Source organism: Magallana gigas, chromosome 7 (genome assembly GCF_963853765.1).
Source record: "Magallana gigas chromosome 7, xbMagGiga1.1, whole genome shotgun sequence".
Lineage (NCBI taxonomy): Eukaryota > Metazoa > Mollusca > Bivalvia > Ostreida > Ostreidae > Magallana > Magallana gigas.
The window spans coordinates 50,715,599-50,738,770 of NC_088859.1; the positions used below are offsets into that span (position 1 = coordinate 50,715,599).

Sequence of the window (23,172 nt, forward strand, 5' to 3'; positions counted from 1 at the left end):
ATGTCTGAGCTTTATCCTTTTATTCTTCCAAATATATTTTTTTAGTCCCGGGTTGTAAAGGATTTTCGCTAGTCCACTACCATTAGCACTAACTGTCAGTACTTCAATAAGATTACGAATGAGGGTGTTAGATTATTGTTGATTAAAAACTTAAATATATTTACAGCTCTTAAATTCTAATAATAAAACAGAGAATTATCCTCAATATCATGATCAATAATTTAAAATTAGTTAATTATCTATAACTGATTAGCTGATAGTTGTGACTTATCACCAGGAATTGTACCCTCCACTGTACTTAGTCCACTCCCAAACACTTGATCCAACGTCATTCACCTTGCTCTGTTTTTCAGCTGTTACCTCCTGTTCAACCTTCCTGCAAATAATACGTGTATATATTAGTTGTCTACCTCTGTTGGAATAGTTTCATTACTTGCACGAACTGGTGGCGAGTAACCTGCACTGGTGATAGAGACAAGTAGCTTCCTATTCATCCCAACCTTAGACATATCCTAGACACATCCTATCAGATCCTAGACACATCCTTAGAGGCATAATTGCCATCCAACCTACTGTTTTGCATTTTTCCTCTGTCTTTAAATAAATCATTATCATTCAACTTGTTCAATTTTACAGGAAACATCATTAGGAACTTCACAAAATCTGCACAAATTCAATGTTTGTACAATATGAGGTGAACTGGTTCCTTGCACATAGTTGGTTCTCTGTACAAAACTGTTCTTTCAGAAGCTGGCCTAAGGATCATGAAGCATTTTCAGACTTAAGTCAAAATTTCAATCATTCATAAATAATGGTTTATCATAAAATGATGATTGAAATTTGTAATTAACAATGTTAAATCAAGACACTTTTAATAGTATTTCAATTTTGTCAGTGTTTTCATTCAAGAGACATTAAGACAGTTTACAATTTTTTACTTAAGTTGAAGTTTGCTTCATGATCCTGGGGCCTGGTCTCTTGACTGGAACAAAGTTAAATCAATGGAGCCAATATTGTACATGAGAAGAATGGAGACAATGCTTGTAGAGAACTGGTTCATGTACACAACTTGTGTTGTACATGGAGCTATACATGTAGCCTGTGTGGAACAAAGTTTGTGTACACATCCAGCGCTGTATAAGACACTAGCCAGCAATGTGCAAGAAGCTGGTCCAGTCTTTCACGAATGCCTCACCTGTGGATTCTTAGACAAATGAAATGCATCCACAAGCATTCACAGAATTTTCTTCACAAACTCAAAATCTTAAATTCTGCTTTCAAACAAATTATTACTATGAAGTCTTGTGACTAATACTTCTTGATGAGATAATGATAATGAAGATGGAAATGTATTAAAGACTGCATTGCAAGTGCATACAGATTGTAATATGTATACCAAGCATGGCTTTCTAGCTCGTGGCCTTATAGCAAGATTAACTTCTTTACTCCCAGGCATTACATAACAGCGCTAATATGCTCAATTTGTCTTTAATATTGTACTTGAAAAATATTTGTAAAAAGAAAGCAAATTGAAAAACTAATTGGTTTTATAAAATCATTGTTGTCATGTCACCATGGAAACCTGATGCTGTCATTTACATTTTCCATGTATCAAATAAAAATGAAGAAGGCCTCTTTGTACCATAATTTTTCCTCTCTCACTGTACCAGAAAAATTATTCAAAGTTATTCATAGTTTATTGAGAAACAAGGTAGTCCATGCTATTATAATAGACCATTAGGAAGATTCAACAATAGCTTTTGTTTGTTCCTCCTGTCCAACATTTTTACCAACCTTTCCCCTTTATTAACTCTAAACTGAAGAGAATTGATGCTTGAAATGGTTAGAAAAATTAATTTTAAACAAAAATGTCATTTTCTTTTCATGTAAATCAGTTATTTAGTGGGATGAAAGTTGTTGTTATAATCTACGTATTGTGTATACATTACCAAGCGACCTACTGTGTAGTATGTAGCAGTTTCCAATGTTATGAGTTCAGATGAATATATTTATTTATGATACTTGTCTCAATATGATTTGTAAGTAGATAAATCAATGTATACCTATATCCAGAGCATTAGCTGTTCTATTCTATCATTAGTCAGTACATTTCAGTCTGGAGGAAGTAGATATATAAGTGAGCAGAACATTTAATCCTAGCTTCACTAATTGTCTCTCTCGATCAAGAATCTTACACTGAAGACAAAATGATCTTGCTAATTCACTGATTATCCGTGCTAACTTGAACTTTTTGGTTTTTCATGCGATGAATAGCGTTGCAGATTATGTGCTTGTTCACAAGTAAGAAATTTTCACTTTTCTTTCTGCTTGATTGTCGCACACCATTTATCTCTCCTCCTCTGGTTACCATGGAAACAAGCATGTGTATTGATGTGATTATTGGGTATTTGTGATTACTAATATCACCTGATGCATGACCAGCATGCACCTGTTATCATGCATGATTGCACAATATCTTTAATATGGTTGCAATATTAATTATTGTGATACATGTATTAATGTACAAGTGACAATTGAAACCTTTGTAAAATCTTCAATCAGGTAAAATAGAAAACAACATTTGATTTGCAATCCATGAAAGATATGCTGGTTCGAGTCTGTGTTTTGCATGAATTGTGCATGGGTTGACTTTTACTGGCACCATATTGTCCACATTTCCATGTAGTTTGTTGTGTGTGCTAGATGCCTTCTCCTTCTTTGGATTCAGTTGTTGTCAACTTTGTTAGTGGTGTCCCTTTTACATAGTATCCAGGTCAGACATGGAGTGATCCAGAGAGGCTTACTCCAAATGGCTAACCGTCTCCTGGATGTCCCTGTGTTATAATACCTGTGCTGTGTGCATTGTGCACAGGTCTACCATTAAGCAGCACTGATAAGCTTATTTATTAGGACTTATGGATCTGGTTTCATAGAATTAATTCAATTTGACAGCGTCAGGTGGAGTCTAGCTGTCTCTCTCCGTCAAACTCACAGACAGACTGAGAGACCTGTGATTGGCTACTTGTCTTCTCCATTACTGTCAATATCTTTGGACTCCCTGCCTTCTACCATAGTCCTTATATCAAAGACAGCAGGGACTTCACAAATTCAGATAGTAAATGCAATTCTCAGTCATTTTTTTTTGGTTTTGAACTTAAAAGCCTCAATATTAAGACATAAGTACATAAAACTAAAATTAATAGAAACATTTTTAAAACCTGAAAACTGAATCTTAAAGTTAGAACTATTAAGAAAAAAGATTGAATAAATTGACCAAAAGTTAATATCCCATAGTCACAAGGTTGGTTTATTATACTGTGTAAAAAGTTGGTGATAATTCAATATTCTTCATCATTGCTTTGGTGAGAGTTGTATTGCTCTCCAGGGAGATGTAATGTTATAATCAAAAACTGGTCTGTAGTAACTTAGTTATGGAGGTCTGTCGGGCGTTTCTTCTCTGAGAAAAGATATAAATGCACCGTCTCCCAGCCATGACACACCATTGTCAGAACCTGGAGGGAAAGCAATTGCTAATTGATTGTAATTGACCTTTTCTTACAGAAATGTAGTCAAATAAAGTGGAAATTCCTGTAGGTATGAACTCTGTAAAGAAGAATTTGGTTCTGTTTAGATAGGAAACCTCTCAGAGAATTCTCAAATTTCATGAATCTAAAGAAAACTAGAATAAGCCAAGCGATCGGTTAAAGTTAAAGCAGGCTTTTGTTGAAAACAATTGTTTAGATTTTAGTTACCAAATGTTTATCCTGATAGCATTGTAGCATATATTGCTTTCATTTTAAAATGTCCCTGAGCCAAAGAGGTTTATACAAAATCGATTTGATGTGATACATGTGCACTGCATTCAGATTTAGTAGAACCCGATTAGCTCAGTTAGATAGTAAATGAGTGAGAACACCAAGACACCATTGTTCTTTGTTTAGATATCACTTTAATTAGAATAAAACCTAGCTCTCTCTCTCTCTCTCTCTCTCTCTCTCTCTCTCTCTCTCTCTCATAGCTTTATAGTTACAGTTTCTACTGTTGGTTTTTTGGACATGGATTGTCTCATATTTTGTTTTGTAATAAATTTGTAATCTGCTGTAATCTTTCATCTTTACTGTTTTGTGGTGAAGGTTTTATTTTCCCCATTATCTCCTTTCTTTAAACTCCAATAAAGCTTTAGTCATTGCCTATATTTTCAATGTTAAACTGTGAACTTCATGTTTTAATTCTTTCACATTCTTTCTTTAACTGCCTGCTATTTTTTATTTACTGAAAAAGAAACAGTTCACGTTATGTGTTAATTTTCAAAGTTTTGAGCATGCTCACCATTATTTTGCTAAACTTCTGACTGAAGTTTGTAAATTCTGAGTCCTGTTTGATTTCCAGAGCCATCGAGTATGGAGTGGACAGTGAAAACCTCAGTCTTTCAGCAATAAGAACCATTCGAGTCTTGCGGCCGTTGCGTGCTATAAATAGAATTCCAAGTAAGACAGTAAAGGACAGTTATGAGTGATACAAATTTGTTAGGCTTATTCTATTGTAAAATTAGTTTTTATAAACAAACGGATGTTCGATGGTTTCATCAGAATGAGAGTTATGAATTATTTAAGTTACTTGATAATTTATATTTGTGTCAATGCTAGCAGGACTTTGATTGTCAATATTTTTGATGTAACTAATGAAGTGTCATTTCAAAAAAGATAAAAATCATTTTTCATGTCAATGCAGAATCAATGTAAATATTGAAATTGAAAAATCAAAGGCCTGAAAGTATCAGCAGAGTAAACTTTAAGTTATCAGAATTTTGTTGAATAAACAGTTTTGTTTAATAACATGATAATTCCATATAAAGTATTTTAATTCATAGTAAGCTTATATTACACACTATGTTAATGATGTCGTTTACTGTAGATTCCTAATTAAACGCGAGTAATTAATATCTGGTTAAAATCATCTCGAGGAAATTAAAAACTCGCTTTTATTTTTCTGACATATGTAAAGTAAATGAAACTATGCTAACAATTCGGTGTTCATGATTTTATATTATCATTGTTTGATGCAAACTGGTTGAATTGTGGAATTAAATACTTGCGTTAAATAAGGAATCTACAGTTTTTGACGTGTGCGATGCTGACCTGCTTTTTTCGGACAGGTATGCGGATCCTGGTGATGCTGCTGCTGGATACACTACCAATGTTATGGAACGTCCTTCTGTTGTGCTTCTTTGTTTTCTTTATTTTTGGAATAATTGGAGTTCAGCTGTGGGCGGGAGTTCTACGGAACAGGTGCTTCCTTAGCATCAATGAAAATATCTCATACTCTTAGTAAGTATCAGCCTTCCTGTACTAAGTTAATAAACTTCCCATTGTATGTATGAAAAAGTAAATCAATAGAGAAAAAGTTTCATTTGTATGTGTAATTGCATATCTTTTCTTTTAACATCCAACCAATGAAATATGATTCAAACCATTGCTGAGTACTCATCTGTTGCATTACATACCGGTACATGCATTTGGCTGTGTTTTACATTTCTCTTGCGAAGATTAAATATCGAAACTTATGGCCTTCCTAAAATATTTATGAAATTTCATACCTTTAAAGTTTATCACTTATAAGGCCTTATATTTTCAACATTAACCAAATGTCACACACGAAAACTGTATTGGACACATAAATATATCAACAATTATTGTAAATATTCTAGAATGAATATCAGATTGTGTCAGTATTTATTTGTAGTAGACAAGATGATTGGGGGGAGGGGGATTTAGTTATCTATATTTATAAAAAACGATGTCTGATATTCCCTTAACATATTGATTATGCCGTCTAGAGCAGAAGAAAAGGCTGTAGCCTGAAATTAAGGTTGTATTAGGGTAGATGTGGGTTTAGACAGAGTGACTGGCCATGAGATAGATGATCGAGGTCTCCTGATCTCCACTCCGAACACCGATTCCCGTCCAAGCTGACAGCCGCCTGATCTTCCTGTCAATATTCCCTGTCCAGCTCTTTTGACTCACGCTAATGAATTAAGACCAAACATGGTGATTTGTTTAAACTTTTACTGCGAAAATAGGAATATTTCTGGTGATGGAGGGAGGCCATGTTGTCTGTTAGGCTGACAGGGTTGTAATTTTACTTGGAGGCTCTCCTCTATTTACAGAAATCTCTCGCAGTATCAAGTTAAACATACCATCAAAGAAGTTCTAGTTTGTCATTCCATCACACCAATCAATGGAATCCTCTTTTTTATGTTCATTTGATCCAGAGAATTTCGATCTATAGTCAATGGGAGAGGGAGAGGGTGTAAAATCATACCTTTTAATCTTACGGCAAATGAAATTCCATGAGGCATAAACCTGTAATAAGACATGAAAAAATGTTCTATTAATCAAGGCACTGGTTAGCAAAATATCAACGTCTTATAAGTTTACAATTTCCTGTGACAGCGGACTACAATACATGTACTACATGTGTTAATCTTAAGCTACAAATAGTTTGTTATTTTAATGAAAGAATATTACATGTAATTACTTGCTTACATGTTTATAGTTTATCTTGCATTTTACTTTGAAGGTTAAACTCGGTGTTTGTTTTTTTTCAGTGCAAATCTTAGTCCTTACTATGTTCCAAAGAAGATCGGCAGTATGCCTCCAGGAGACTTCATCTGTAGCAAAGAGTCGGAGTCGGGAATGAGGTACTGTTCCGGCCTGCCGCGGTTTGAATACGAGGGCATCAAATGTAATGCCTCGGCACGGCTCTACAGCAATAACACCCCGACAAACGACTCTTGTGTCAACTGGAACCAGTACTACACAAACTGCACGGCAGGCGACAAAAACCCGTTTCAGGGCGGAGTCTCGTTTGACAACATCGGACTGGCGTGGGTCGCTATATTTCAGGTATGGTTAAAGGGAAAGGTTGGAAATTGATGATAAATATTTTACATTTAGTAGTTTATCATTGTATTTGAAATTTGATTCAATAATAATCATTTTTTATAGGACATTTAATTCACATCCCTGCCTGTTTGCATAATTTTACTTTATAAAACTTTGTCATTTTGATGTAACATGTTTTTAAGGTTGCATGGGTATAATAATTGTGGAAGGAGAGAATGGTTGTTCCGACTATAAACTAAATGTTCAATGGTGATAATTCCTATTAATCTTTCATCATTACAAAAAAGAAAATTAATTTTGGTCTGCAAATATTTTGGAACTATTGTTTACACATGAGAACTGCATGGTTCCCTGACAGGATACCATGTAACACAGCAAGAGCTTAGATTTATCATCCATTTAAAAGTCAGCTTGTGTGAATACATGGCATCCATTATGAAATTGGAACTATTGTTTACCAACAGAATGCTTAGAAAATTGCTATTAATTCAGGCCTCTGATATTTTGTTTGTTGTTAGGGAGCACTTCCTGTAACAGATGCAAGCCTTCTTCTGCTGAGCATTATCTGTCTTAGCTTGCGTAATAATTCCTATTGAAATCTCTCAAAAACTCTCCAAAGAGACATTCTGACAAAGGATTCTCTGGGAATGAGAGATGATTTACATGGGAATCCCACTGCATGATTAATAGTGGAAGCTGACAGTAACTCCCGAGATTTCATTGATAAATGACTGCTCCATAAAGAGCACAGACAAGAGGCCACCATTTTCATGACTGAATTCCACTTGTGAATCAAGATTTTATTGCCTTTAGGGGGAATCTCATGACTAGAATTTCCCACAAGGAGAATTTGATCAATTGTTGTTCTGATTATTTGTCAGTAACTGTGCTAATAGGCTAGATTCATAAATCCATTCAGCACACTGCAGAGAGGGACCTAAGTTACACTTGCTCACATTGAGGACCTCAATATCAAGGACCTTTGAAATATCGACACAAAGTGTTCAGCTTTATTATCAATCTTTAGGCTCTTAATACATCTTTGGAATGATCATTTTCCATTTCCATTATGATGCTGATCATTTTATAAGAGTATCTGTTGCAAGGTTTAAAATACTCAAACAATAAAAGATCTACTGGCACATATATATATGCTTAATACATACATGAAAAACATGAAGTCATCATGGAGCTTCATTATTAGTTCAATGAAAATCGGGGGGAGGGGGGGGGGTTGTTAGGTAAATTGGTATTTTATGATAATGAATCAGCCAAATGATGGAAATGTAAAGAAAATAAATTCATAAAATAACTGATTAATTACCAGGAAATTATTTTTATTGTGTGGGTCAATGTTCGTGTGTAGCTAAAATTTTCCTAGTTCGTGGGGACGTTATTTCGTTGGTAGCATGTTGTTTGTAAATTGATATAAAGCATAAATTAGGCTTGTACATATATATATATGTTTGTGGGAATGTAAATTCGTCGGCAAGGGTTACCCACGAAAGCCACGAATATTAGTCCCCACAAACAATGATGATTCCGCAGTATTACATAAGTTAGATTCTTACCTCTTTAGTCTAGATTACACATGATTTTCTTTTTATATTAAAATTCATTATTCTTTGAATGAGTTGTGACAGAATGGTCACATGATAGGAAGCATCACATGAGCGTTTGATTGTAAGATGAAGGAGAACAAGAGGTGGAAGATTTGATTTTACCAGAAACCAACACTGACAGTTTGATGGCTGTCTGTAGCACTGATCTGAAGAACAATAGTTAAATGTGTATTATGAAACATTCCTCCGTCATGTCGGGCATAGAACAGGAATCCGTGAGTTCCAAGTGATGGAGGAGAAGTCTTGTGTCTTTGTTAATTGGTCCACCTGCTTGGAATTGTGGGTGATCTGTGATCAGTATGTAAACACCCATGATGCCTCAACAGGATGTCAAGTTTGTTGACCTCGATTCTTGGCAATGTCCTTGACCTCAAAATTTGAATTCATTCTAAGACTGAAAATGAGAAAGCGGTTTCGTGACAGAATCATTTTAAGCCGTTTACTTGAAACAACAAAGTAGTGAATACATTCATGCTGCTTGCCATGTTTGAGATATATATAGCACATTTTATTGTTCCTTATGTAAGTTTCATGTGAAAAGAACATACAAATTAATGCATCTCATGTGTCTTCTGATTCACATTAACTTCTTTTTACATGAAGTGTATGTTCAATTTTTTCTATTCCACAAAACTATTAAAATCTAATGCACAAGGCATAAAATCTGTCTTTCCAAGAACTTTTCATTTAAAAAAACTTCATTTAAAATTCCTGTGAGACAAAGATACAGAACATAACCCTCTGATTTTGAATGGAATTATCTTTAACTTCACATCTAACAGGCGATAATCTTCTTTATGTAGAAGAAATGATCGATATCTGTAATGACTTAAAAGTTTCCTTTTGTGTGTATTACAGGTGATCAGTTTGGAGAGCTGGGTCAACATCATGTATTACGTGCAGGACGCCCACTCCTTCTGGGACTGGATCTACTTCGTAGCTTTAATTGTGGTGAGTGTCTCCGCACTTTGTGTCCTTTAATTCCTGATATATGTGATACAGATACTGACGCCTGAGAAAACATGGTGATGTCAGTGAAAGCTGCACAGAAGAAAGCCTGTAATATTCATGATAAATTAGACCAAGCGATAAGGACTCTGCACATTAAGGGAATTATACAGCAGCTAAAACAAAAATCAATACACAAGAAATCATTTCAACAACAAATGAAATTTTTTTAAAAATATTTGTTTCATTTTTCTTTTCATGGTGTTCAAGAAGGTGTTCTCAGATTATTAGAGAAACATGAAATATGAAGATACATTTTGATTGATCTTACTGTAGCCGTTGTCATACATAATTCTGCGTCATTCGCTACCTGGAAACGCATCAAATTCATTCAGCAATTTCTAATTTAATGCTGTCGCAAAGCGCTGCCATTTACGTCATCCAAAAAAAACCCCATCATGTCCTTGAGGTTTATCATGATTTTGTCCTAGCATTGAGATTTAATGGAAGACATGCTACGCAGACTTACACTCAAAATGAATTGTAGATCAATGTAAGGTGCGCCTTGAAATTACTATCTACATGATGATATTAGAATAAATCTAGCGATAATCAGATTTATAGGATAAGATATAAATAAAATTGGAAATGACAGTGTGGTGTGATGTAACCTGATTAGAATGTTTTGCAGAAGATTTCTTCAAATGACGATATATCATTGATTTCTGTTAGAATTAATTATCACCATGCCTCTAGATTTGGTACATTTGCAATTAGTGCATTTCTATTGATTAAACTGTTAATGCAGCATAGTAGTAGCGATAAGCGACGAACTAGATTTTGTCAGCGACTGTTGACACAAGTTGATGTTAGGCCTCTCTGTACATCCTGGTCCTTTTGATGATGAGTCAGAGACTGGTGAGAACCAGTCAAACGTTTTGCCTGATCACGGCATTCACCTCCAACTGAAAACTCGGACAAGCCTTGCTATCATCTGAACTTGATCGTCCACTTAGACATTGACAACTAATGCTTGTTAATGGTTACATTGCAAGCTATAACAGATCATTTGAAATCAAAGACTTGGTGAAAGAAATATGATGTTCATAAACTTCGAAATTTATAAGTCTACAAACAATCTTTTTATAGATCATGTTTTTAATGTGAATGATATATTCTAGAAATCACGATTTTAAAAAAATTAATTGCAATTTCATTGAGGGGCGGATAGTTTTATTTCAATATTTTATATTTAAAAAAAACCCCAAAAATAACAATTTTCATGATAGATAGCTATTTATTTAAAATATTATCTAAGAAAAATCGGATATCAAATGTTCAGGATATTAAAAAAAAATATTCAGTTTATTCAATGAAAATAGTGTAATCTAAATTTGCTTTCATTTTACAGATTGGGTCATTCTTCATGATAAACCTGTGTCTGGTGGTGATAGCAACACAATTCTCAGAGACAAAGAAACGGGAGACAGAGCGAATGATGCAGGAACGGAAACGATTTCAGTCATCCAGTACTCTGGCCAGCAACTCTGAGCCCGGAGGATGTTACGCGGAAATCCTCAAATATTTAGCTCACTTGTGGCGTCGTGCAAAACGAAAAGTTCTGAAAGCTTACTACAATGCTAGAGGCAAAACTCACAAGAACAGAAAGGTCAAACCCGAACTTTCACTCAGACGCAAACGTCATAAAGGTACTTCCTCTTCCTGCTCCCACAAACGCCCCCAGAGTCGCTCCTCCTGCCCTTCCTGTAGGTACAACTACTACTACCAGCTAATCAGCGCAAATGAAAATCTCTACGCTCAACCAGATGAGTTTCATCGCAACAGTGTCAGAAACCTACGCAGAAACAGTAGCCCTCTAGCCCCCCGCGCAAGCCCCGAAATGTCAGACCTGGAGTCTATATCTTCCCCCCGCCGCTCAAACTTCTTGACCGTGCCTAACTCTCTCCACCCCACCTCTTTTGACTCTCTGCACTCTCTCTCTGTAAGCAGCACTTCTGATAACCTCTCTTCTTCACTGCCAAAATATCGTGGCTCTTCTAATCACCTGGCTGCTCCAACATCGCATGCAAGCATTAGTAGGGCTTCTTCCTTCAATAGTTCTAGTCGCCGACACCTGCCGTCTCTTCCAGAGTCTCTAACCATGCATCAGGTGGGCTGCCCCTCGCACGGCTCGTGTCATAAGCTAGCGGCCAATTCATTGCTCCATGTGGATAGTGGTAGTCGTGTTAGGATACGCCATGCTAGCACTAGGTCTGGTGAGTAACCGTAGTAACCGTAGTCAGGTTGACTATTATATACTAGAGCATGGATAGAAAGCTTGGTGTTTTACTATGTTGTCTGCTGTTTGCTTTGTTGTGCTTTTTTGTTGTTAGTGTTGTTTTTGTATTGCTTGATTTGTATGTCTAAATTCTGTCTGTTTTGAGTTTGTGTGCCACTTGTTCCTCAACAATTAAAAATTTGTTCGAAAAATGTATATGAACAGTCAAGCTCTGGTTATAATATAATTATATCAGGCTGTAAGTCATAGATAGGGGTGGCAGTTCCAAACAACAGTAGGTATTGTCTTGTCATTGATGTATAACTGCAGGCCTGGCTAAGATTGTGCGAGTGAGATAAGAACTGATTGGATAAATTACAGCATCTCTATTGACAAAGCCCCAAAAACAGAACAACTGAATGCCAGTGTAAACATTGGGTGGATGGTAACATTATGTAACTTGCAGGGTCCTTTGTCATTTTATAATCAATTGGCTTGTCTGTTATCAATTTTTTTAATCTTTTTTCCAATCACACCATTCTTTTGTCCAATCATATTGCGGGAATCAAAATAGACCAGTCTCTTGACATTGTTTGAGAATGGAACCAAGTGTTTAATTGTTGCTGACTGGTTAAACAACACGGGTCTAGCTTATTCATAACAATACAAAATGAATTATAAATCTATTACATATTTCCATGCATCTTTAAAATATTGGAATTTATGTGTGTTGGATAATTTTAGTTGTGTGGAATGCTTATTCATTTCAAAACTGTTTTAGTTGCTGCATGTTGGCTTGCGATAAGATCTATATTTTCTTCTGCTTGCATGCTCTTCATTTCAAACATCCTCTTCCTCAGAACTCTGAACGAGCTGAATACAGATAAATGACCTTGACCCCAGTCCTGATGAAGACCCTCTTCAGTCCCTTCAACCTGTTGTTGTTGTTCAGATATAGAGAAACAATTAGCTGTGTTCATTTTACAATTTTTCTTCTGAATTGATGCTCTGTTCACAAGTAGTATGCCATTTTAATATATTTTACTGGGCATTGAATTTGAATCATGTTAACACTGGAGTATTTAATAAATGAAATCAGTTTTATAAGCATGAAATGATTTTGCATTTTAACTTTGTCTGAACGTTGGCATTGGCAAATAATATCACAGCAAAATATGACATATGACAGCAGCAATGATTACACTATGAAATTTTATTAGCTCCATTTAACTGCTAATTAATTCAATGCGAAGTAAAATTGGCTTTTGTGCAAACAGAGCATAAGAAAATATATATTGAAAAATATCATGGAAGATATCTGTGAGCTTATTCATAGATTGAATAGAAAGGTTAATTTGTTTTGCTAGAAATTCCAGAGGACCTGTTAGATGCCATAAATGACAAACAGATTCAGAACTTGGTAAACAGTATAGAGAAGCGAGGGAGCGGCCCAAGGTGTGTTCACGTCAGCCACGATGTTCCGGACTCGGACGACTCTGAGTCCAAAGATTCTGATGATCGACCAAAAACAAGTAAGTCAACGAGATAATCATCACCTGTGTAAAGTGAGAGCAGTTTAGAGTGGAAATTTATAGAATAAAAGTCTGTTCTCTCCAACAATTAAATACTGCTGCGAAACTTAGTTATTAGTGCAAAAGTTTTATTCAGAGTTGAGTGATCCTGTTCAATATTTTCAAAAAACCAGTGATATTAGATGGGAAAGTCTCGGAAACAGTTTGAATCTTCTACAGTTTACCAGAAACATCACTATTCTTGTACAAAAATTTGGTCTCTGTCTTAATCATCAGTACTGGCTTGTAACATGAAATATGTATGGAATATTAGCTGGTAATAGAATATTGGCAAAATTTACACCAGCGCTAAATCAATTACCGTGCTTAGTGACTGATTATACTGAGTCGTCAGCCATTGGCTGAGTTCACATCGCCTCCAATTTGTAAAGCCTATCTAGCTTTGGGTTATTTCCATCCCTTCGTAGATATCTATCCAATTTATGGTAATTAGAGTTGCAAAAATAATCTTATACAGTGGCTATGAAGTATTAATGAAGTTATTTTAAGAAAGTTTATTTTCTAGGTTCAAGGGAATATAGTAAATGTGAATGCTTTTGGTAATTAGTCCCTAGAGGTATCCCTCAAAGTAGATGACCTTTTATAGGGGGTGATTCCAACCTTTGTGCAATAAGTAAAGTGACATGTACTTCTAAAGGTCTTCCCTACCCCAGTCAAGACCAGACCTCCCAACCCATCCCAAATATTTGACAGTCATTTAAACATGATTTTGATAACCTTGTGAGGCGAATCTTTAATTAGATGAGTTAAATCCTATAATATGTTGTCCACTCTCTGTAATTTCCTATAGTTTGTGGCATGCTTGCAGCTTGCAAGAAGAACTTCCAGCAAGTGATGAAGACGTTGGTCGAGCACCGGTTTTTCCAGCGTGGAATTTTAACAGCGATTCTGATCAACACCTTGAGTATGAGTGTAGAGTACCACAACCAGGTACTACAAACACTATCACAGTCACTTACTTAATAGCTTAACATGATAATTTAACAAAAATATCTCAGTTTCATAATTTTGTATGTAAATGACATTACATTTTGACATAAGCTTAACATGATAATAAGAAAAAATACTCAGGTTCATGAATTGGTACATAAATGTCATCAAATATTGTAATGAAAGTAGTATAATGAGAGATGTGAAATTTTGATTTAAGGTGTAAAATTTGTGTTTCAGCCAAGAGAGTTGACAGAAGCAGTGGAGTACAGCAATATGGTCTTCTCAATACTCTTTGCTGTGGAAATGTTCTTCAAGCTTTGTGCTTATGGAATCATCGGCTACATTCAAGATGGATTCAATGTCTTTGATGGTTTAATTGTAATACTAAGGTAATGATTAAAAAGCAAGCTCTCTCTCTCTCTCTCTCTCTCTCTCTCTCTCTCTCTCTCTCTCTCTGAAACAATAACACATACAAAGACTTGATCTGCTGAGTTTTGGCACTATTATACTGTGAGAAAGATACATATAATAGCATTATCAAATGATTTTTTGAATTTTTCCTAGTATGATAGAGTTCACACAGCAAGGTGGCGCCAGTGGTCTCTCTGTTCTGCGGACTTTCCGACTGCTACGGATACTTAAACTTGTGCGCTTCATGCCAGCACTCCGCAGACAACTGGTTGTGATGCTGAGAACAATGGACAATGTTGCCACTTTCTTTGCCTTATTAGTTTTGTTTATCTTCATATTCAGGTGAGTTTGAAATGATAAATGTTTTATGATTTATCTGAATATACAAATCATATGCAAAATGATTAAAATCAATTTTGGTTTGGTAAAAGAAAAAAGTATGATTCATATTTGCCAGAATATTTTTACTTTTTAAGTTTTCTACTGACTGACTATGGAAATATATCAGTTTGATCAATCTCTAGACAGCCAAGCGAAGCCAAGACTTCTAAGAGATTGAACAACTCAATATATTTTCATAGTCAGTCAGTAACAAACCTAATAAGTGATTTATTTTCCCGAGGACTATCAAAAGAGACATATATTTCACAAGAAGTGATAATCTTCAAAAATCCATGTAAAAGTGGCCTTGCATCTTGTCCAATTTAACACAGTTGAACTGTTTAAAATTCTCATTCCAATTAGGGTACCGTACTCTTTAAAAATCTTTGCTGTACCCTTGTTCACTTACAATGATTTTTGTTCAGTAGTTTTAAACGTTTTCTCCTTTTCCGCCACAGAGGTTTGAGCATAGACATATAATGTTATATGTCTATGGTTTGAGCAAATCTTGACACTGCCATTTCATTCCGCTCCAGACACAGCAATGTGAAGTCATTTCAAAGGGCAACTACTCTAATTGAAAAGTAATTTCACAGGACAACTACTCCAAATATTTTAAGAACTTTTTGAATTAATATGGTTTCTGTATTAAATATCATGAAATGTTGAGATGAGTAGGTGAAGTGTCGGCCATATTGCCGAATATTGAGTCTCGCCAGACAGACATAGAGATATATCCAGCAGTCATGCGCCAGGTTTAAACAAATGAAAGTGTGATGTTTCAGTCCGAGGGAAAATAATACATTGTTCAAGTACTGTGGTTTCATCAATATTTGTTGAATACCAATTTTCGTGGATTTCGTTGTTTAGTTGATCCATGAAATTAAATGTTCATTGAAGTGCAATTTTTATTTACATTTTGTATTGATAGGGTCATTGGCCATGAATTTACGTATCCTTGAAACTGTGATTTTCACTTTATCCACGAAAATTGATACCCTTGAATATTAATGAAACCACAGTAATTACAAATGTAATTTATGTATCATTAAGTATATTTCACAATTAGTTAAAAATACTGTTACAGTATCAAATACAGAATAAAGAATAGATCAATTATATGTACCGTTTATTATTTGATATTGTATACATGGATATTTCTGTTTGGTGGTATAAATGTAAAGTCTAGACAGTATTAACTTTGGAGGGAACTACATTGGCAATGTTTGTGTTTCTATAAGAAATTTGATTCAAGCATTGGTGGATATTTTTCTAAGTAAGAAATTCAATTCAAGCATTTTCTAATGGAGACTGTATGACACTATTGTCTAAGAGTCAATGAAATCCATTCCTGACATCCATGTCTACATTATCATGATAATAATTATACTTATTTCGTATGATATAACCTTGCCAATCTTATTCTCAATTCATTTTGAATTATGTTAGAACTTTGAGACGCCAGTAGTAGTATTTATCTATTGCTATTTTTCTGTAGCATTCTTGGAATGAACTTATTTGGCTGTAAGTTCTGTAAAACACGTCCGGACGGGTCACGATATTGTAACCGCAAGAATTTTGACTCGCTTCTCTGGGCGATTATTACGGTTTTCCAGGTATTGGCAACAGCTAGTCTAACAAAGTAGAAGCAATGTCATTGGTTGATGTGGTTTGGCCTTACATGTGTATATATATAAAACAGACAGTCGTTGTTTGTCAAAACCTTCCATCCAGAAAACTAACACGCACGAATTGGTCGGCCAGTAGTAGAACAGATCATTATTGTTGCATCTCCTTAATAATAATATCTTTTTATTTCATTGGATTCTTGGCAATATTAATTTTATTAGCTGAAATTATACTAGCAACATATATATATCTATATATATTCTAAGCATTTGATTAGTTTAGATGAATGAACTTAGTAGTAATTGTATATCGCATAGAGCAATGGTCACTTGGGATTAGATATACATCTATATGCAGCATTATTGACTGATAAAGGCATGCAAATCAGATATGCCTTTTTAAAAAAAAAGAAAACATTTATCTGTTAATTACTACATTTTACTTGATGCGCCACCATTTCATCTTTATGCTTGAGTTTCTCTTTGTTTTGTTTTGTTTCATTAATCACTGCATCATCCATAACATTTTGTGCACCATTCCGTTTGTGTTTATGTTGTTTAACATCACCATAGAAACCACTGTCAGGTGATACAACATGGAAGCACCCATGTTACCTCCCCAATTTGTTTTTGTTTCTTTAAGTTGCTTGTGCTATTGGATACAGATGGAACTGTTATAGAATTACGACACTCAATATCTCAGACATGCACTCAGTTTTGTTGAAGATCATGTCTCATTACGTTACACTCTCACACTCCCATACATCTTAGTAAGACATGCAATAAGTTTTGGGGTAACTGAGTCCTTTGCCCCTGCTCACCCCAAATGTGTGCAAATGTTTTGATCGGACCATAACAACATGGCATTGAGGCCCTCGCTGTTGCTGATTTGCCCCCAACAGTCGTATAGCTGTTGTATGTTGACAATTATTATTAGAGTGTAACAAGATGTTTCCCCCCTGTAAATCAGTGTTGTCATGGTAGCGCCTGCTGCCTGGGGCCATGGCAACAGATTTACATGGGTGGACGATCGTGTTGCTATCTGTGGCTTTTTGTGTTTTGTGCATGGACAGTGTACTGGGCATGAATCTGTTTGGTGGCAAATTTTGTTGGCGTGGCAACGGTACTCTCTGCACATGTTTGGATGCCCTTGACCCTGCCATGGACTGCCAATGTGAACGGGCCAATTTTAACTCTCTGTTGTGGTCAGTGGTCACAGTTTTCCAGGTAAAGTATACAAATTACTTCACTAACTAGATCTCTGCATTGTAATTGACTTGACACAGGTGTGACAATGTTCTACAGGTGTGACAATGCTGCACCACCTAAATGTGTGTCATTGACGGGAACACAGTATTGTCTCAGTGACCTTGACCCTTTAGGAATCATTCCATACAAACAGTGTTATAGAATGTACTGTAGGAAACCCCTCATTGCCTACATATAAAACCCATTAAGTTCCAAGATATTGATCTTGTATCTCTATTCATCATGAAACAAATATCAATAGTTTTTTTAACATTAAAAGAGATCAAAAGCATAACTATAGCCAACAAATACAGTGAAACAGAATTTGATATGAGATTTTTAGATGTGAGTTACAACAAAAATAAAAGATTCATCTTTGATAATATCAGGTGCACCAAGATATTTTCCATATCATACAGTGTAGTGCTGGGAGTCTCATTATTATCCAATAGCAGAACAGAACAAGCTTGAATTATTGATGTCCTTCTAACATATCCCCGCCAGTCCAGCGGTGTGTGACTCTGCTACTAGTCCTCTTATTAACAAAATCCCTCCAAACCAGATCAAATTCCTCATAATGTCAACTGCCAAATCATTCTTTCGATTTCAATATAATTGTGCTTGCTACAAGAAACCCATGCATGATAATATACTAGTATTTGATGGAAAGGTTGACATTAAGCTGGAGTTATTTCTCCTGAGTTCCCTCCCCTTCTTTACTCCCTCTTGATAACCATTAGAATACTGACTACAACTAATCCTCAAAGACCAGCAGTGCCAAAGGTCAGTGTGTGGCATTGGCCCAATCTTGACTCATTAATCGAAAGTATTTGAGTTTCACTATTTGAACAATTTGGGTAAAACATTTCATTTCACATTGAAACTGAAGAAAACATTGGTAATAAACGAACTGGACAGTCAGGAAATAAACTAATGCCTAGCAGTGATCTTTAGATGTTTTTACCTCAAACAATTCATTCCTAACACCTTGGTATTATATATCCATGCATTTTGGAAATTTGCTCTGTGTATAGCTGTAGAATGAGCTTAAAGTAGCAGATATCATTGTATGATTCCTTAAATATAAGTCTTGTCTTATACTCTGAATCAAGAAGTAAATTATCAATTGTTGTCTTTTGATTATAAAGAACCTTGTATGTTGTGTATATTGTTGATTAAGAATGAGATATGAGCTGAAAATGTTTAATTGTTGAGTACATGTTGTTTAGATTTAATATTATCATTAAAAAAAGGTTTCCTTTTGAAATGATCATGTCTAAAATGTTTTCAAAAATCGCCAGATTGTTTTAAATATCATATTAAGCATCATGAATGTATTTTTAAACTCTACAAAAACTATTTAAAGTAATGTTAGGACATTCTTTAGAGAGCCTGACTTCTTCAAAGCTTTGACACTTCATACAAGGTTCTTTACATAGTTGGGGGGTTTCTGTATAGCTGGGCTTCTTATTCTGATTGGTCAGGTGCTAACACAAGAGGACTGGAATACTGTCCTGTACAACGGCATGGAAACCACCTCCTCCTGGGCGTCTCTCTACTTCATTGCCCTCATGACCTTGGGGAACTACGTCCTCTTTAACCTTCTGGTAGCCATCTTGGTGGAAGGATTCTCTACAGAGGTAAAAAAAAAAATGAAAAGAACAATACAAGTCTCTGTCAAATGATATTTGATTACTGTAATATGTTTTTCTATTGTTGACCTGTGAGATGAAGACATCAAAACTCTAAATAATCAAAACTAAAGTCAAAACTGTGAATCATTAAAAATGATAATCGGAGCTCTATTTTGGTTAATAATTTAAGGAGGAAGAAAAAAGGAAGATGAAGTTAGGAAACAAGGACAGGGAGCACCAGAGCCTCTTGTCCGAGACGAACAATAACGAGGAGAAGAGTGAGAACATCAAGCTCAAGTCCCTGGATCTGGTTCAAGGAAAAATCAACAACACAGAGCGGGGTAAGCCTCCACCTGTCACAGATAAAGACAGTAAAGTTGGAACCCCAGCCAAGCATCTACAAAACAAGATGTCCAATTATCATCTTGCTGCTTGTGTAATGAAATGACACGAGATGATGTAACTGTGTATTGTCTAGATGATATCTCAAAGTGACTGTTGTACTACAGACATTTAGATATTTGGTTCATTTTTCCAGCCAAACTGTTAGAAGTGGCCTCCCAAACACCAACAGCCAAAGATGACAATGCCAAAACATCACCTCCAGTGACCCAGTCAGATCTGAACCCCCCAATCATCACCCACACTGCAGCCACCCCCATGCCCACCCCCCAGGGCTCCCCTAATGACCACGGTCCCAAGGAGTGCAACAAGGTCACATTGTGTGTTCATCCACCCGTGGAGATGAGTACTCTGTCCGTGAGATCTTCCTCTGTGAGTAGTAGTAGGATAACATGATACAATAAACACTACTATACTATAAACATGTCACAGTATAAACATGACACAGTAAACACTACGGAGACAGCACTTATAAAACCATATAAACACAGCACAGTATAAACATGACACAATAAACACTACTATACTATAAACATAGCACAGTATAAACATGACACAGTAAACACTACAAAGACGGCACTTATAAAACCATATAAACACAGCACAGTATAAACATGACACAATAAACACTACTATACTATAAACATGTCACAGTATAAACATGACACAGTAAACACTACGAAGACAGCACTTATAAAACCATATAAACACAGCACAGTATAAACATGACACAATAAACACGATGAAGACAGCACTTATAAAACCATATAAACACAGCACAGCATAAACATGACACAATAAACACTACTATACTATAAACATGGCACAGTATAAACATGACACAGTAAACACTACGAAGACAGCACTGAAACACAGCACAGTATAAACATGACACAATAAACACGATGAAGACAGCACTTATAAAACCATATAAACACAGCACAGTATAAACATGACACAATAAACACTACTATACTATAAACATTGCACAGTATAAACATGACACAGTATACACTACATCTGTACATGGGAGACACCTCTTGGCATGAAAAACACCCAGGAAACAAATCACAACACATAATAAACACTTCAAGTCTGCAAACACTATGTGGGAGACACGTACTACACAGTAAAAACACAAATCTTACCTTCAATACGATATATTTTTACATTTTTTAAACCGTCAATATGAAAGTGTAAATTCTTTACTATTGATTGTTTGTTGTCCCTTTGAGAATATTTTACTTATGCTAAAATGCCATAGATGATGTAAAGGGCTACAAGTTTAAGCCTATGCTGCCTAGGGCCTATCTAAAATTGCGTAACCCCACCCTGAACCAAATTTTCAAGCTTATTAACTCTTAATTGGTGAGGTATCTACTTAGGACCAAACCAGTAACCTTCTGCACATGGAGTAACCTAGTTCTATTTACCTGGCTGTCCAGGTATGGGCTCTGAGCTTCTGCTGTGTGTGCCTGCATTTTAAGTCTTCTGTATGGCTATCCTCCCATTGGAGGACTTATAAATCTCAAAGTTAAATCACCCCAAAAAACATGTAATATAAAAAATATTTGAAATCAACAAATACTATGAGAATAAATGTTAACACAGCTTTCCTTACTCGGTGTTGTGTCAGATAAGGGAATATGATCGAAGTCTTCTCTTTACAGACAAACTCCAGTATACGTGCGTCCCCACGACTTTCACCTCGCCTCTCTCCCAGAATATCCCCACGACCCTCTCCCTGCCTCTCCCCCTGCCTCCGCCGATCCCTGAGCTCAGGTAGCCGTAGCAACAGCTGGAAGCGCCGACGGTCACAGGATGGAGACAGGAAGTGCCTGGTCCCGGAGTGTAAGATCGACAGCATGGACACAGACGATGACGATGTGTTCCAACCCAACTGTCCAACGCCAAATAGGTCAGTTCAGAAATGTAGAGAAGACCAGATTGTTACAGTAAAAACATAGGGTAGAGTTAAGGTGGTTTGGGACACCTGCTGATATTAATGTGGATTAAAGTACATTATGATTGAAATACTTTCACTGGTATGATAGAGATAAGATATGTTTTAAAAGATTTTGGAAAAGTAAAAGTTTTAAAACCCTCAGCGGGATTTGAACTCATGACTTTCAGATTCGAACAAACCCTCTGACTCACTGCGCTACGCTGTTATTGTTCTGTTTGGGGAAAGAAACTGTTTATAAAATTACTCTTGATTTTAACGTTTATTTCAATGAACAATACGTCACAATATGGAAGTGTCCCCTACCACCTTAAATGAAATTTAACATGTGTTGTTAGTTTATTATGCAACATCAATTTACAAAAATCAATTTTGTTGCTGTTTCAGTGCAATTTTTGCTGCTCATTCTTTATGCAAACATGAGTCATCGTAAGAGGGTCATTTGTGTTTTCCATTTTCAAAGATAAATGAATTTGTAATACTAGCTATTTCTCTGCCTTTCTAGAGAAAATTCCTGTTGTTTTCAGAAGGCGAGTTTTTTGGTTTTGGATTAATGGGGACATATTGGTGACTGTATAATTGATGAATCAGTTCTCCATGATAGTCTTGCTCTGTACATTGTGCGGGTGTACTTACAAACGATGCCATCAATCCAACGGCTCATAATGTCCCACTTCAAAATGCTGCCATTAGATTTACCACTCAGATTGCATAACATTTTTCCGAATGTAACTGGTTTGAAGTTAATGATTTCTTCTGTCATTAAGTCCTGGAAGTGATACAGAAACATTATTAGAGAACAAAGCAAACAGAGCAGTACTGAGAAGAGAGCTCATTTTCGTCTGAGTGTCCCTCTGTGAGGAATCAGTCACACGGTGGCCATGTCTCATTGCTCTGATTTATGTTAAATCAAGGCTTAATATTTTATAAATCTGTCTCTGTTTGCCAGTATAAGAAAGGAATATTGGCCAAAATATCTGTGTATAACTGACAGATTATAGATGGTAGGATACACAGGAAACGTCTGCCTAACTAGCTAGCCTAACAAAGCTGTGCTACTGAACCTTTCCAATTCATCAGCCTGTGTAAATTAAACTGATTTTTTTAGCAATAAGATTGTACAAACCTTTCAAGATAATGAGAAGTAATTAGTCTTGGAAAACATGGAATTTATTCGATATTGCCTTTAATCCGACTATTTAAGATCAAACAAATTGACAGACTCTC

The 23,172-nt window shown here is 35.7% G+C and overlaps 1 protein-coding gene across 13 annotated transcripts in view; it reads left to right on the forward strand.

The window, feature by feature from the left end:
* Positions 1-23,172, forward strand: part of LOC105336481 (voltage-dependent T-type calcium channel subunit alpha-1G) — a 61,373-nt gene that overhangs the window by 25,067 nt on the left and 13,134 nt on the right. For 5 of the 13 annotated variants that reach the window (XM_066066426.1, XM_066066427.1, XM_066066428.1 and 2 more), the window contains 15 exons: positions 2,275-2,301; positions 4,390-4,487; positions 5,156-5,327; positions 6,608-6,905; positions 9,386-9,478; positions 10,887-11,751; positions 13,121-13,285; positions 14,136-14,275; positions 14,516-14,667; positions 14,843-15,031; positions 17,772-17,925; positions 19,431-19,586; positions 19,771-19,921; positions 20,119-20,354; positions 21,653-21,900. In XM_066066426.1, the coding sequence (XP_065922498.1) occupies positions 2,275-2,301; positions 4,390-4,487; positions 5,156-5,327; positions 6,608-6,905; positions 9,386-9,478; positions 10,887-11,751; positions 13,121-13,285; positions 14,136-14,275; positions 14,516-14,667; positions 14,843-15,031; positions 17,772-17,925; positions 19,431-19,586; positions 19,771-19,921; positions 20,119-20,354; positions 21,653-21,900 (3,144 nt within the window). Of the gene's footprint in view, positions 1-2,274; positions 2,302-4,389; positions 4,488-5,155; positions 5,328-6,607; positions 6,906-9,385; positions 9,479-10,886; positions 11,752-13,120; positions 13,286-14,135; positions 14,276-14,515; positions 14,668-14,842; positions 15,032-16,568; positions 16,687-17,771; positions 17,926-19,430; positions 19,587-19,770; positions 19,922-20,118; positions 20,355-21,652; positions 21,901-23,172 lie in introns of all 13 variants that reach the window. The other 8 variants (XM_066066432.1, XM_066066437.1, XM_066066438.1 and 5 more) reach the window with 6 other exon arrangements.